The 14,660-nt window shown below is 46.4% G+C and overlaps 1 protein-coding gene across 8 annotated transcripts; it reads right to left on the reverse strand.

Moving 5' to 3' along the window:
• Positions 1 to 2,389: 2,389 nt before the first annotated feature.
• Positions 2,390 to 13,401, reverse strand: CD22 (CD22 molecule). Of its 8 annotated transcripts, none has more exons than XM_074306768.1 (14): positions 13,354 to 13,401; positions 12,030 to 12,180; positions 11,346 to 11,711; positions 10,233 to 10,541; positions 8,252 to 8,515; positions 7,749 to 8,012; positions 6,874 to 7,128; positions 6,268 to 6,531; positions 5,890 to 6,153; positions 4,866 to 4,962; positions 4,664 to 4,739; positions 4,009 to 4,118; positions 3,355 to 3,433; positions 2,390 to 3,073 (listed from the first exon to the last, which is right to left on the reverse strand). In XM_074306768.1, the coding sequence occupies exons 2-14, from the start codon at positions 12,064 to 12,066 to the stop codon at positions 2,939 to 2,941; spliced, it is 2,520 nt and encodes an 839-aa protein (XP_074162869.1). In that variant the 5' UTR covers positions 12,067 to 12,180; positions 13,354 to 13,401; the 3' UTR covers positions 2,390 to 2,938. The 8 variants fall into 8 exon arrangements, with proteins under 8 accessions (XP_074162869.1, XP_074162875.1, XP_074162868.1 ...); XM_074306774.1 differs by having other exon boundaries at positions 11,346 to 11,488; positions 12,030 to 12,094; positions 13,350 to 13,401; XM_074306767.1 differs by having other exon boundaries at positions 12,030 to 12,136; positions 13,350 to 13,401.
• Between the last annotated feature and the right edge of the window lie 1,259 nt (positions 13,402 to 14,660).

Here is a 14,660-nt window from a genome sequence, read left to right on the forward strand (position 1 = left end):
GATGTATGTGTATATGGAAAAGAGAGAGAGGTGACCAGGAACAACCAGGGTGGAACACAGGTGGGAGGAAGCTAGGGACTGAGCAGAGATAAGAATAACCCCTGGGGATGTCCTGAGGAATAGCAGACAGAGATTGGGGACATGGAGGGTGAGGGAAAGGCCGAGGAGGGGGGAGGCCCGGAGGGTGAGGGGCTGCAGGGCACAAGGGCACTGGGGGGGGGGGAAGTCGGAGCTCCCACTGGGGAACGTTAAGTTTGGGGCTGTCCAAGGGGAGCAGAAAGGAAGCACTCACCTTCTTGAAGCTGCTGCAGATGCCTCTGAGACTCCAGGACCAACCCTCCAGCTGTGGGCAGAGAGCCCAGAACAGAGGGAGGGAAGGTCAGGGCCATAAACTAGAGGCGACCCTGCCTGACTGAGCAGCTAATGGGGCATCTCTGGATGCAGCTGGGGGAGGGGCCTAGGGAACAGCCTAGGGAGAGGCTTGGAACCTCAAGGTCCAGTGCCTTGGTCCCAGTAGGAAAGTGGACTATGGCCCAACTCCTGGCTTCTGGTGGGTGGCAGAGTATTTGTGGGAAATCGAGGGACCAGGAAGGAAGACAATTGAACTGTTATGTAGATAGAAAGGAGAGCTTGGGAGATGTCAAAGCTGCCTGAAGAGCACTTGAGGTTTTTTAAATTTTTAAAAATTTTTCTTTATTTTAGCACGTTGATTTTTTTATTTAATTTTTTATTTTCATTTATTTGTTTATTTTAGCACTTGGATTTTGAGAGGGAGCCAGGTTAGGAGCTGGGCAGGGGGCTGTCCATGTTTGCCAGAAGCCTAGCTTCCCTTAACATGAGTCATTTTAGCTTCTCCTCATGCCTCAGTGGCTCTTGTCTACAGCCACCAGGTCAATTAGCCACCAAGCAGGCTTATGTCAATACTCAGGGCAGGAGATGGGATGGGAAGGCACCCACTGGTTGCTAGGGAAACTCCTGGTCCCATTAATAGTTCTCCGAGAGATGGCTTTTCTCTTCTCAGATGCGTTCTTATTTTCAGCCTATTAATGCAAGCCCCATCTGTGCTCCACAAATCTAGCCTTCACAGTATGTCTTTCCTGACATGGCGACCCTTCAAGACCCATCTTTTCCCCAAGTTTTAAAATCTTGCCTTCCCCAAAACCCTTTCTAAAGAAATGAGACGGGGAAGTCACTGGGAGTATCCCCGAGGTACCAATCAACCTGACAAACCTTTACTTCCTCCTCCACCAGCCCTTTCCTTAAAACAGACTATTTCTGGAATGATGTCTCCAGACCCATAAATCCTCCCCATGGAACATTGTGGCCCACTTTCTCTGATCTCCCCTAAGAGAGACAGTGGTCCCCATCTCTCATCCCAGGACCTAGGCCTTCACTCCCAAGGGGCCTCCAATCCTGGAGTCCCCCTCCCACAGCTCACCTGAGCCTACCACCCTGGGTTTGTTTTTTTCCATTTGCTCCTTCCAATAGTTATGAAGCCAGGGGTCCTGCTAGTGTAGGACAATTAGGTGATGCAGTGAATAGAAAGAACAGTTATGGAGTCAGGGAGACCTGAATTCAAATGTGGCCTCAGTCACTTAGAAACTGTGCTACAAGACACTTAACCCTGTTTGCCTCAGTTTTCTTATCTGTACAAGGGGGTAATAGCAGCTATCCTCAGCACAGTTGGGAGGATCAAGAGAGATCAGAATTGAGATAATCACAAAGTAAGCAGTAGGTAAATGTTAGCTATTATAACAATGTGTAGGCTAAGTCAGCTTCTCTCCCAGTTCAATTTGCATCCAACTGGGATGGACTGATTCCCCTTCCCCTACTCTCAGACTCTCTGTCTCTGTCTGTCTGTCTGTCTCTCCTCTCTGTCTCATTCTCTCTCTTTCTCTCTCTGTCTCTCCTCTCTGTCTCTTTCTGTCTCTGTCTCTCTCTCTCTCTATCTCTCCTCTCTGTCTCTGTCTCTCTGTGCCTCTCTGTCTCTCTCTCTATGTCTCTCTGTCTCTCCTCTCTGTCTGTCTCTCTCTCTCTTATCTCTTTCTCCTCTCTCCTTTCTTTCTCTCTTTTCTCTCTCCTCTCTCTCTCTCTTTCTCTGTCTCTCTCTTTCTCTGTCTCTCTGTCTCTCTGTCTCTGTCTCTGTCTCTCTCTCTCTCTCTCTCTCTCTCTCTCTCTCTCTCTCTCTCTCTCTCTCTCTCTCTTTCTCTCACACACACACACACTGAATGAGTTTCTCCAGAATCACTGTGATAACTTCTCCTATCTTTGCCAATCTGGCCATGAAATATCGGGGGGCTCCCTCATAATGTCTTGTTTGTTCCCTGTCTCCTCTAGCCCCAAATGCACTAACCTATATAGAATGAAAATAGCTCTGAGAACATTAGGATTTGTTTAAGCTTTTTTATTTCCCTCTGTCTGCCTCAGAAATTCCCCTGAGCTCTAGCACAAGCAGGAAGGGAGACTGCCTGACAGAGAGACCCCAGCTCCCTGTTGGGCTCCCGGCCCATCTTCCCCTGGGCACACCTCAGGTCCTCCCCCTGTCGTGGGGCCTTCCTGTGCCATGGAAGGCAGGTTGGAGTTGGGAATTCAGCTAGGGAGAGGAGAAAAGGATAGATAAGAATGGGGTGGGGGAAGTGACTGGCGAGAAGGGAGGGCTGGAGCTTGTGCTGTGTGTGCCCGCACACACGTGTGGCTGGGTAGGAAGGGCATGGCTTTTGAAAGTGGGGGAGCACTGCCAGAGCAGGAAAGGAAAGCCCAGGGAAGTGTCAGAGGCCTTCCCCTCAGCCCTGGGTAGCAAGTGCACAGCATTAGCTGGGGGCCCCCACAGCTGGCAGGGGAGGGGGTGGCGGACACCAAGCTGGTCAGGGGGGCACTGAGTCCTCCAGGCCGCCCCCAGGCAGGGTTGTCGAGATGTGGGGCCTCTGTATCTCCCCCATCAGTGTTTCAGAGTCACATATTCCACCCCTTCCTGTGGAGTGAGCCTCCCACCATTCCCAAACTGAATCAGCTCAGAGTAATGCAATCCTTCTTCTTCTGGAGGAGACTGTGGGGTCACATTTTCATAATCACTCTGCGGAGAAAGTGGGCAGTGAAAGGCCTTAGTCATCTTCTTGTCATTTCTCCTTCTCCCTCACCAGGCTTCCCCCTCTGCCCGCCTCTTCCCTCTGCTTCATTCAGCTTCTTCCCTTCTGATCAGAGAATCTGGTTCTTCTCAGAAAAGCTCCTGTCCACATGGGCTCTAAGCTGAGGGATTCTGGGACGTGTGGTTCAGGCTCTGCCTCAGCCTCGGTCCAGCAGCCCCTCGCTCAGTGGAGGCTTTCTCCCCCCTCCTCAGCATCCCGGCCTCCTCACCTTAGAGGGTTTCTTTACCACAGCATAGGTAACACTTTGATCCTCAGGTTGAATATTAACTGGAGAGGTCTCCAGATACCTGGGCGAGGGGACAAATGAAAGTAGGTGCAATGTTTAACCTCTGGGGGATTACTTGCTGTCTACGGGAGGAGATGGGGACGGAGGAAGAAAAATTTAGAACACACAAGTAAAGGTAAATGGTGAAGACTTGCATGTTATTTGGAAAAGTGAAAGCTTGAAAACTATCTTTGCATATATTTTGAAAATAAAAAGTTATTAGTAAGGGGGGAAGGAAAAGCTATTATTTTTTAAAATAAAATAAAAATTATAAAAAAGAAAGCAGGTATGAGGAAACACCCCCTTGCCTGCCAGCCATGTTCTAGTCCTCGAGACTATGGCCTCCCTTACCTAACAGCCCTCTGCCCAGCCTGGCCACCTTTTCCTTGGCTCCTTTTCCAGGCCCCAAACATCCCAGGGGTGATCTCCCCTCCTGACATTCACCTTCTTCCCTCTGGGGCCTTTCTTCCTCCTCCTCCCCCAACACATCCTCATCTCTACTTCACATTTGGCCCCCAACTCCCCAAGCTTCTCCAATCCCACATAAATGTCTCTCCCTTTCCCCTGCCTCCCCAGGACCCAGCTCCTGGTACTCACGAAGAACTGGGAAGAGGAAACTGCAAAGTGCTATAATCGATCCTCTCCTCTGCTGCAGGATTGTAGTAACCCGAGGACTGGGCAGCTGCGGTGGAGGGGGGCTTCCTCATCTGAGAAAGAAACAAGGCTTCAACTACTCTCCTTTGTCTGTGTGAGAGTGTCGTCCCTCAGGATCTCCCCACAAAAGCATCACAAATCACCACTCACTTTTGAGTCCTGCTCTATGGTCCAAAGCACTTTGAATGACTTTTTTTTTTTTTTTTTCCTGAGACTGGGGCTAAGTGACTTGCCCAGGGTCACACAGCTAGGAAGTGTTAAGTGTCTGAGACCAGATTTGAACTCGAGTCCTCCTGAATTCAGGGCTGGTGCTCTATCCACTGCGCCACCTAGCTGCCCCTGAATGGCTTTTAAATAAAGTCTGATCTTCCCTTCAGCCCTGGGAGGTGAACATGAGTGCTCTGTCCTCACTTGCTAAGACTAAGTGGCTAGTCATTTGTTCAGAGTCTCAGCCAATAATTCCCACCTCTCAAGCCTGAACTCTTTTTTTCAGGACCCCACGCTAGTCCCCTTTCCTCATACTAGGCTGTCTCCAATCCTGCCCCATCACACCTCCTGGGGACCGTCTTCCCTCTCTCCCCTAGATCTTGATTCTTACCCTCTTGTTCCTGATAAAGAAGGAGGCCTGTCTACTGGGCCGCTCCTGGAAATCCTGTTCTCTGATCTTCTTCCAGCTAGAGGCAAAAGAGAGTAAAAGGGGGAGAGGTGACTCCAGTTCTCGGACCCTTGGGTCATGGAGCAGAGCCAAGGGTTGGGGTTGGATGGAGAGAGATTAGTGACATGAGGGTTAGGAAGCTCACCATCGGACATATTGGAAGACCAGCAGGGCCAGGAGGAAGATAGCCAGGCACACTCCAAGTCCCAATGCAATTCTTTTGCCAATGGTCTCTGGGCTGTCTGGAGAAGGAAGGGAAAACTCCTTTGTGGGTGCAGCTGGTTAGTCATTGGGCTTGCTGTTGGTTTGAGATAGATCCCATTTGCACTCTCACCCTGAGGGATAACCCTGCTCCAGCCAAATTCAGTTTGGGTTACAGCATCCTAGACAAGGGACTACCGGTGCTATGAGGAGGGAAACAGAACCCCTCTGACCTTGTGGAGCCCCGAGCCCAAGCCCTTCCCCTTGGAGAGCCATAGAGGCAACAGGACCACTCTGGGGACACTGCAGCAAAATAACAAGCACAAACTGAATTCTGCAAACCAAGGGAATCCATTCTGAAGGAGGGTTCATTGTAGATGGGGTTCACCTGGGCAAGCCCTGAGCCAGGTTCAAAAGGTGGATCAAGTGGGGGAAACTACCCTGGGGAAGGCAAATGGCCTCTGTGAAAGCATAGCAAGAGAAAAGGGCAAAGGAATTTGGCTGGAGCCAGGAGCTTGGTGGGGAATAATGGAAGGAGAGATGGGAAGCAGTTGGTATATATGGGGAGAGAGACCTAGAAAACAGGATGAGGAGCAGGGTTATCTCTTGGGGTGAGACTGCAGATGGGAGCTATCTCAAACCATCAGCAAACATTACATATAATAGAGACACACTAGAAGCATTCTCAATGAGATCAGAGGTAAAACAAGGTTGCTCCCATCACCATTACTATTCAATATTGTACTAGAAATGTTTGCTTTGTCAGTAAGAGGAGAAACAGAAAGTAGGGATGGGATCTATCTCAAATCATCAACATCATATATAATGGGGATAAACTGGAACCATTCCCAGTGAGATCAAGGGTAAAACAAGGTTGTCCCCCAACCCCATTACTATTCAATATTATACTAGAAATGTTCACTTTATGGAGAAACAAAGAGTGGGGATAAGGATGGGGGAAGCCTTACAATAGACAGTTAGCATGGCAGGAAGTGACTGTCCTGTGCCCAGCTTGTTGGTCCCTTGGCACCAATAAGCCCCAGACTGGTAGGTCATCACAGGCCACAAGGTCAGCTTCTGACCATAGTAGTTAATCTTTTGCCCTCTCCAGTCAAACCAGGTATAAAGGTCAATAGCTGGATTAGCATCAGCTTCACAGGTGAGGACCACGCTTGTCTTCTCCATCACCATGTCACTTGGGTTAATGGACACTTGAAGGTGTCTGGGTGGATCTGCAAAGAGCCAGAGAGTCAGAAACCCAGAGATTCTAGCCATTCTCCCTCCCGGGACCAAAGCCTTTGACCCTTTAGACCCACTCATCCTAGTTTCCAAGCCCTGCCACTCACACAGGATATTCAGGTCCCATCCCTGAGAATGGCTTCGTCCAATAGAGTTGGTGACAATACAGGTGTACAGTCCAGAGTCTTCTGGGGAGATGGAGTTCCAATTCAGGTACTTCCCCTCGTGGAAGTGCTTCCCATTTAGAGTCCAGGAATAATTAACATTTTTGGGGTGACTAGACCCAAAGTCACATTGAAGTTGGACATGGTCTCCAGATCGTATGGCAGATTTGGGAGTTACCGGAATGATTTTGACATCTCTTGGTGCATCTAGGGAGAGAACTTACTGCTGATTTATCTAGGTCCTAGATGGCTTGTTGTATTAGCTTTCCCAGGACCAAGACTTCCTGAACATCTTCTCTCAGGCTTTCCTTCAAGGCTCTTCTCTCCTTCAAGAACTCAAGATATTAGTCTTCCAGTCCTCCCCCCCATACACCCTGCTCACACTCACCTTCCTGATGACCAACTCTCTTTTCAAACCCCTAAACATCTCAGTCCCATCTTTCAGCCCTTCTTTTGAAGCTCCCTGGGTCAGCCTGCCCTCCAGCTCTCAGCTCTCCCTTGCAGACCTCCCCCCCCCCCACTTCTTCTTACACTCCTCTGTTCTCTTACATTGTACATCCAGATTGAGAGGAGTTGATGGAGAACATTTAATGTTGCAGGCCCAGCAGGTGATTGGCTCAGTATTCCAGGAGACTTTGGAGATGTTGAAAATGTTGGAATTGACTTTTTTGGAGCGCGGTGACCTCCATAAATAACTGTTGACGGGGGGGTGACTTTTTTCGTAGGAACAGGCCAGGGTCACAGAGTCACCTTCTTGGATTGGTGTCTGACTAATAATTGTCACAAGCACCCTAGCTGGGGGATCTGGGAAAGAAACAGAGATTTAGTAGGGAACCCAATCATCCTACCTCTTTACTCCCTACTTTCCACCCTACCTCTTCTCTATCCCTTAAACTTACCTGAGCTGATGGCCTTTCTTAGGTATCCCACAGGAGAAGGGCAGAAAGCCCTCTCTTGCTACATTTTAATCTAGTGTTTTTGTTCTGCCCCCCTGTTACATTATTAGTGTGTCTATAGCTGTGAGCTTCCTGAGAGTATAGACTGTGTCTTTGGAATATACTCTAGTCCAATGCAAGGTATGGCTCTTTCTAGCTATGGGTCAATCCTATAACCTCTCTATGCCTTGGTTTCTTCATCTGTACAAAGGGCATATATTTATTTATACTTTCTTTATGACTTTTGAGAGTTCCAATGAGATCATGTATGGAAGGTATTCTGTAAGCCATGAAATGCTACATAAATGCCAACTATTATATTGTTGTTAGTATAAATTAGTGTTTTAATGATGACAATGGCAATGAGGTATCACTTCCATGTCCAGAATCAGTTCTGTACATAACCCCTTGCTCATCCCAAATCCTCTCACTCCCACCCCCCCCCAACCCCACCTTTGCCCAGCCCCAGCATCGTATGACCAGGCTTACACTGCACATCCAGCCTGGATTTCTCACTGACTTCACCCCAGCCCTCACTGTTCTCAGCCAGGCAGGTGTACTGGCCAGTCTGTTGTCGGTTGACCTTTTGGAACTTGAGCTTCTCGTTTGTCTCTCCCAGAATCTGCTTCTCATCTCGATACCAAGTATAATTGGTTGGAGGAGGGTAGGCTTTGGTTGTACAATACAGCTCCACAGTGTTGTTCTCTAGCACAATGAATTCACTAGGCTGAACCTTGGAAAGTTTAGGGGAATCTGGAGGGAGAGGAGAGAAGCTGGCATGAGATTGGTGGGGTGATCCCACTGACCAATAAATATCTCTTCCCCTCAAATACAAGCCCCCAAGGTCCTACACAAAACTAATAATAATAATAATAATAATAATAATAATAATAATAAATCATTAATCAGCTACCATTCTTCCTCCATTCCCCAAACTTACTCCAAAGACTCCCTGATCCCTCTCTAAGACCTCAACCTCATGATCGGCTCACATAGGACTTGGAGATGCACCGCTTCTGATTTCCCTTGGCCTATTTCATTCATTGCTGCACATTGGTAATTCCCAGTCTGTTGCCAATGTACATTGGACAGAATCAGATTTTCATCCAGATACAGCTGATTGACTTCATCCTTGAACCAGAGAAATCCACCTTGGATCTCGGGGTTGCTGCTTTGGACCAAACACTTCAGAGTCACTGATTTTCCCTCCTTCACTTCTAGAGGGTGGATGGCTCCAATGGTTACCTTTGGGGTATCTGGAAGGGCAGAGAGTAAATTAAATAAAAAGATAATTTTTCAGAGAGATTGAGATTAAGCTGGAAACTCAAAGGTCTAGGATTTTGGAACCCTGCAGGTGAGATCTACAAGTCCTTAGGGATGAAGACATGGACATCAATAGGAAGGAAATCAAGAGTGATTGCATGGGGGGCAGCTAGGTGGCGCAGTGGATAGAGCTCAGGAGGACCTGAGTTCAAATCTGGTCTCAGACACTTAACACTTCCTAGCTTCCAAATGACTTTGGGGGATTTTGCTTTGTTTTATTTTCTTTCTCATAGTTTCTTTCCCTTTTGGTTGATTTTTTTTCTTGTATGACATGACAAATATGGAAATACATTTAAAAGAATTGTATATATTTAACATATCAGATTATTTGCTGTCTTGGGGAGAGGAAAGGTAATGGAAGGAGGGAGAAAAATGTGAAACACAAAGTCTTCTAAAAATGAATATTTTTAAAAATGAATAAAAAATGAATTTTAAATGAATTTTTAAATGGGTCAAAAGTGAACTCTGATTATATATTGAGAATGCCTATTTTTATTATTTTTTATTTTCTTTTGTTTCCTGAGGCAATTGGGGTTACATGACTTGCCCAAGGTCACACAGCTAGGAAGTGTTAAGTGTCTGAGGCCCAGTTTTGAACTCAGCTCCTCCTGACTTCAAGACCAATGCTCTATCCATTGTGCCATCTTGCTGCCCCGAGGATACCTATTTTTAAAAATGGAACTTGGGTTTTGAGTGCCTCTAAGTCCAACCCATAATTCCCTGGATCATGCTGTTCCTCAGAATTTGTAGCTTTGGTGAAGGAAAGCTCAGCCAAGCACCGGCTCTCCTAAGTAAGAAGTAAGGCCTCCTTGAAGGTCCTGAGATATTCTGCTCTCACATCTGCTCCTAGAATTACTTTTCCTTATATACATGTTTGGGCCAGTAGAATGGTAACTTCTTGAGGAAGGGCAAGAACTCTCTCCTATCTCTATATTTTTTCCGTTGATTCAATCATGTTGACTCATATTTATCAAGCACTTACTATGTTCCAGGTTCTGTTCTAAGCCAGGGACACAAAGAATGGGAAAACCACAATCCCTATATTCAAGGAAATCACATTTTAACTGAGGAGACCACAGGCAAACCATATGGGGTGTCAGTGGGAGATAATCTCAGTGGGAAAATCTCTAGAAGTAGAGTAACCTGGGAAAGGCCTGTTAGAGAAAGTGGGATTTTAGTAGAGATTTGAAGGACGTAAGGAGAGAGCCTTCCAGGCCCAGGAAATAGCCAGAGCAAATGCACAAGGATGGGAAGTAGAGTATCAGGGTGAGAAACAAACCTACTTAAATGTTTATGGATCTAGAATGTCATTCTATTGTCTATCTACCTTCAGCTCTGTTAGCCTGAGGCTGATATTAAAAATAAGTCTATAATCTCTGAGGTCAGGGACTCAGGGTGGAAGGAGCTGGCACTCCAGCATCCTTGTATCTGAGCGTTGGGAAAGGGGGTGTGGAAGGCAGATGGAAACTCCAGTGGGATCCACCATTGCCTCTAGCTCATCCTTAGATGTAGGTGATTGAGTCATTTTTCCACTGCTCTCTGGGCAGACCCTAATCAAGATATCTGGGATTATGGAAATGCTAATGATAGAAAGTCTTTCATAGCTAGGGAACAGGGGTTCCACAAAACAACACGCTCAGGGAGACTCACGTCTCACATCCAGCTGCACGATCTTCTCAGAGAGTTGTCGATTTTCCGAGTCCCAGACACAGCAAGCCAGTTCCTTGCCATGGTGAGTCCAACTGGGATTGAATGTGAATTGGCTCTCTGTTGAGATCTTCTGGGGTGATTTGTAGACTAGGTTCTTAACTTGGTCCGGTGAAACCTCCTGTCCATCCAGGAACCAGTGCAAGCTCACAGGGTACTCAGAACAGAAATAGTTCAGAAAGCAGGTTACAGTGACTGGTTGCAACTCTTGGAGCTGGTGGGGGAGCTGAAAGTGTGGTTGAGGCACAGTTGCTGAGGGAGAAAAAAAAAAAAAAAAAAGGAGGGTCTAGGATGGGAGGAGGAAGGGGAGCCTCTTAGCTCTAATCTGGGATGCTCAGCCTGGATCTCCTTCAGGACCACTTCCCCATTAGCCCTGCCTGACTCCATAGAAATGTTGCCTTCTTGGTAGTTTACTTTATAAAATCGTTGTAGCCGTAGTAACAATTTTAATAACTGTAACAGGAACAAGGAGCAACAAAAACAAATGAAACTTCCTATTTATATCATGCCTTTAAAGTTGATAAGACACTGGTCACAAAAGCCCCTCCGGGTGTGGTAGGGAGTGCAAGTTTATGGTGTTCCCTCTCCCCTTCTTGAAATTATTTTTTAGCTATTTGCACATATTCTATTCCCTGCCCCTCCCCTCACCCCAGAATGGAAGCTCCTTGAGGACAGGGACTATTCCATTTTTCTTTGTATCCCCAGCTCCTAACATGGTACTTGACCCAGAGTAAGTATTTAATAAAGAATTGTTGAATGAGTATCATGCCTATCTTATAGAGAAGGATGTTCTTTCTATTCTTGCTCATGTGCCCAGCTGAGAATTCTACAAGAGCAGGGACACTGTCTCCCACCAGACCATGGGCTCCTTAGGACTTAGGATCTGCTGGCTGGCATCTCCTTCTGTGTCTCCCTGCCAGGATCCAATGCAGAGCAACTCGTGCATGCTTTTTGTTTAGAGCAAATCCCGGCAAGCTTTGCTCAGGGAAGGCGGCCATGAGCAGTGTGCCTCGGCTTAAGGGGAAGCCCATTCTTGTCCATCCCCCGGCCCCTCACCAGTGACGTTGAGACGCACTTCGGACATCCACTTGTCTTCCCGGGCTATCATCCTCAGCCCCAAGGTCCCACTGTCGGACATCTGCACCCGACGGATGAGCAGACTGCAGTCCTCTTTCTTTTGGTGTCCCAGAAACTTTATCCTTGAGTTCCCAGTGGAATCATGCAAGTAGAAGAGAATGGTCCCTTGGAATTGCCGGGTGGAGTTATCATACACCGCATTGTGGTACAAGAGAAAATCGTCTAGTGTTTGGGCGCCGTTGTTGATCTTGAAGCTGCAGGGGATCTGAACACAGGTGCCTTCCCAAACATAGATGTCCTTTGGTACTTTGACATTCCAGTTACAGAGCCCCAGAAACGGGAATCCTGGAACCCAAAGGCAGGCAGGGGAAAGAGGGAAGAAGTAGGGTCAAGAAAGAAAACCAATTCTGTCTGAGGGACAGCAAGACTGAAAGAACAAGAAACAGACAGTAACATACAGACTGGACTGAGGGGAAAAACACATATACAGAACCAAGCGGAACCGTGGAGAAAGAGGGAGACCGAGTCTGTTAAGAGAAGTGACTCCCTGGTGGGCTCTCCTATGGAGTCAGCTTCTCTCATCCCTCTTCCAACAGCGTGCTCTTGCCTAAAACCTATCTCCCTCCTCAGCTCCAGCTCCCAGGTACTAGAAACAGTCCTTACCAACAGCCAGAAATGAAAGCTGAAGGAGACCTCTCATGATGGCACCTCTGGTCTGGTCAGAGCTCCTGAAAATGGAAAATCAGTTCTCGGTTCAGTCAGGAAAGTCACTCATTTTCTCCAGAATGCGTTCTTTGGTTGCCCCCATCTAGCTCTGACCGTTGCTTTCCTTCTAAGTCCCCTCAACACTTCTCAGAATATCTACATTGTTCCATAGTTGTCTGGGTACATCACTCCTTTGTACATTTGGGGGCACGTCTGTTCATAACTGTTTTTGAATATCTTGTCTTACTTATTAGATTAGGAGACAGGAAATAAGTAGCCTTCTTCTGCTTTTTCTCTGTCTAGGCCTCTACACAGAGGAGAGTCGTCCCCAGGTTTTGTCTCACTAAGCCAGATTGATGAGAGAGTAAAGACATCATGTGGGGCTTAGCCGGGTGGCCCTTAGCTCTCCTTCACCCCCACCCCAAATTTTCTCACTTTCTGAATGTACACATATTGCCTCTTATGACCCAAGTTGTGATTAATATTTGCATAAAGTTAAATTTGTCTCTATTTACACGCAGGTGCCTTCAGTAGGGCCTCTAGGGGAATGACCAGGATGTGCCGATAGAGTGTGTCTCCTGTCACATCACATTCGCTCCCATCTCTACCCTTTTTGCCCTCCCTATATGGCTCTTCTCCTAAAGTTTGTCTAAGAAAAAAACAAAAAAAAAACAAAAAAAAAACTCGTATGGGACAGGTATTGGGATATAGGAAGCTGGCAAAGGTCCAAAGGGGAAAATGGAAGCGGCCCATTGGCTGGGGTGAGAGTGGGGGGCAAAGCTATGCTCTGGGATCAATAGAATTCAACAAGTTAGAAGTGGGGAGAGATTCCCAAGATTCAGTGGGCTGAACCCAGGGATGAAGGGGCCATACCACAGTAATGATCATCCTTCTCTATCATTAAGTACGTGGCATCCAGTTCCCTAACCTCCTTAGCTCTGGGCCAAGTCCCCTCCTGACACCCTGATCAGTAACCTGGCTCAGGCCCCCACAAGGAGATGGATGAGTTTTAGACTACTTGCCTCTGCTTCAGACAACCATCTTAGTGTAGTGATCCAGGAAGAAAGAAAGAGAAATTAGGGACCAATCAGGACCCAGACATGGAGGACTTACTGTAGCCTATGTTAAAGTTGTTTTCAAGGCAACATCAAGGAGAAGAAAATCAGTGCTGACCAAGAAGGGCACTTGGCAACATGAATGGGATTACAAGGATGATGGGGAGGGGACAAGAGAGAAAAGGAAAATATAGCATAAGGAAAGAGCAGGGTGCCTTTTTACCTACTTCTTGAATATCCTCCGCTTCTTCCTTCTTATGGGTGAGAACAGCATCAATGAAAAAGAGGAAGCTCTTTGCTTTTTACATCTAGCCCAGATCCGTGACTCAATCAGTCTCCTCCCCCGTCTTGAGAAAACTGAGAACCAATCTGAAAGTTTTTGTGGAGTGGGGAGAGAAAAAGTTGGGGGGCAAAGAGTACTAATTTACTTGGATTCAGGTCTTGGTTATTCAAATAATGGAATGCACAAAGCAAAATGTGTTTAATATCAGGCTGGTTACCCTTAGCATGCCTCTGGCCACTGTCTTCTCTTGTTTTCCCTTTTCTATCAACACAGCTCAGGAAATTAAATTTATTTCAATACAATCTATAAGCCCAGAACATCTTGAGGGTCAATATGGTTTAAAAAGTTATATATAGCAGTATGAAGTCAAATAGAAATTACATTGTGGATTTGTTATCATTGTTGAGTCATTTTACAGATGAAGAAACTAAGGCAAATGGTAAAGTGACTTGACCAGAGTTACATAGCTAGGAAGTGGCTGAGGCCAGATTTGAATTCAGGAAAGTGAGTCTTCCTGACTTCAGATCCAGCACTCTATTTATTAAGGTACTATCTAGCTGCCCCATTGTAAATTATTTGCCATTTTAAAATTATCCATGAACTATGCCCAAAGGACTATGAAACTGTCATATCCTTTGATCCAGCAGTAGCTCTGCTAGGCCTATATCCCAAAGAAATCTTAAGGAGGGAAAGGGACCCACATATACAAAAATATGTTTATGGCAACTTTTTTTGTAGTGGCAAGAAATTGAAAACTGAGTGGATCCCCATCAGTTGGAGAATGACTGAATAAGTTATGGTATATGGATCTTATGGAATATTATTGTTCTGTAAAAACAAAAGGCAGGATGATTTGAAAAAGGCCTGCAGAGACTTACGTGAACTGGTGCTGAGTAAAATGGGGAGAACAAGAAGATCATTGTACATAGCAACAGCAAGATTATACCATGATTAGTTCTGATGGACGTGGCTCTTTCCAACAATGAGGTGATCCTGGCCAGTTCCAATGGTCTTGTGATGAAGAGCGCCATCCACATCCAGAGAGAGGACTGTGGGAACTGAATGTAGATCACTACATAGCATTTTCACTCTTTTTGTTGTTGTTTACTTGCATTTTGTTTTCTTTCTCATTTTTTCCCTTTTTAATCTGATTTTTCTTGTGCAGCACAATAATTGTGGAAATACATATAGAAAAATTACACATGTTGGGGGGGGAAAGGAAAGAAAGAAAATTTGGAGCACAAGGTTTTT

This window comes from Sminthopsis crassicaudata, chromosome 3 (genome assembly GCF_048593235.1).
Source record: "Sminthopsis crassicaudata isolate SCR6 chromosome 3, ASM4859323v1, whole genome shotgun sequence".
Taxonomy (NCBI): domain Eukaryota; kingdom Metazoa; phylum Chordata; class Mammalia; order Dasyuromorphia; family Dasyuridae; genus Sminthopsis; species Sminthopsis crassicaudata.

Excerpts from the sequence above, each read along its gene's own strand:
- CD22 (XM_074306768.1), bottom strand. The coding sequence starts at position 12,066 with ATGAGAGGTCTCCTTCAGCTTTCATTTCTGGCTGTTG. Across the intron at positions 8,013-8,251 it reads GGTGCATCTCCAAGTCCTAT|ATTCCCCTAAACTTTCCAAG; the intron begins GTGAGCCGATCA and ends CTCTCCCTCCAG. Across the intron at positions 6,154-6,267 it reads ATGGGACCTGAATATCCTGT|ATCCACCCAGACACCTTCAA; the intron begins GTGAGTGGCAGG and ends GGCTCTTTGCAG.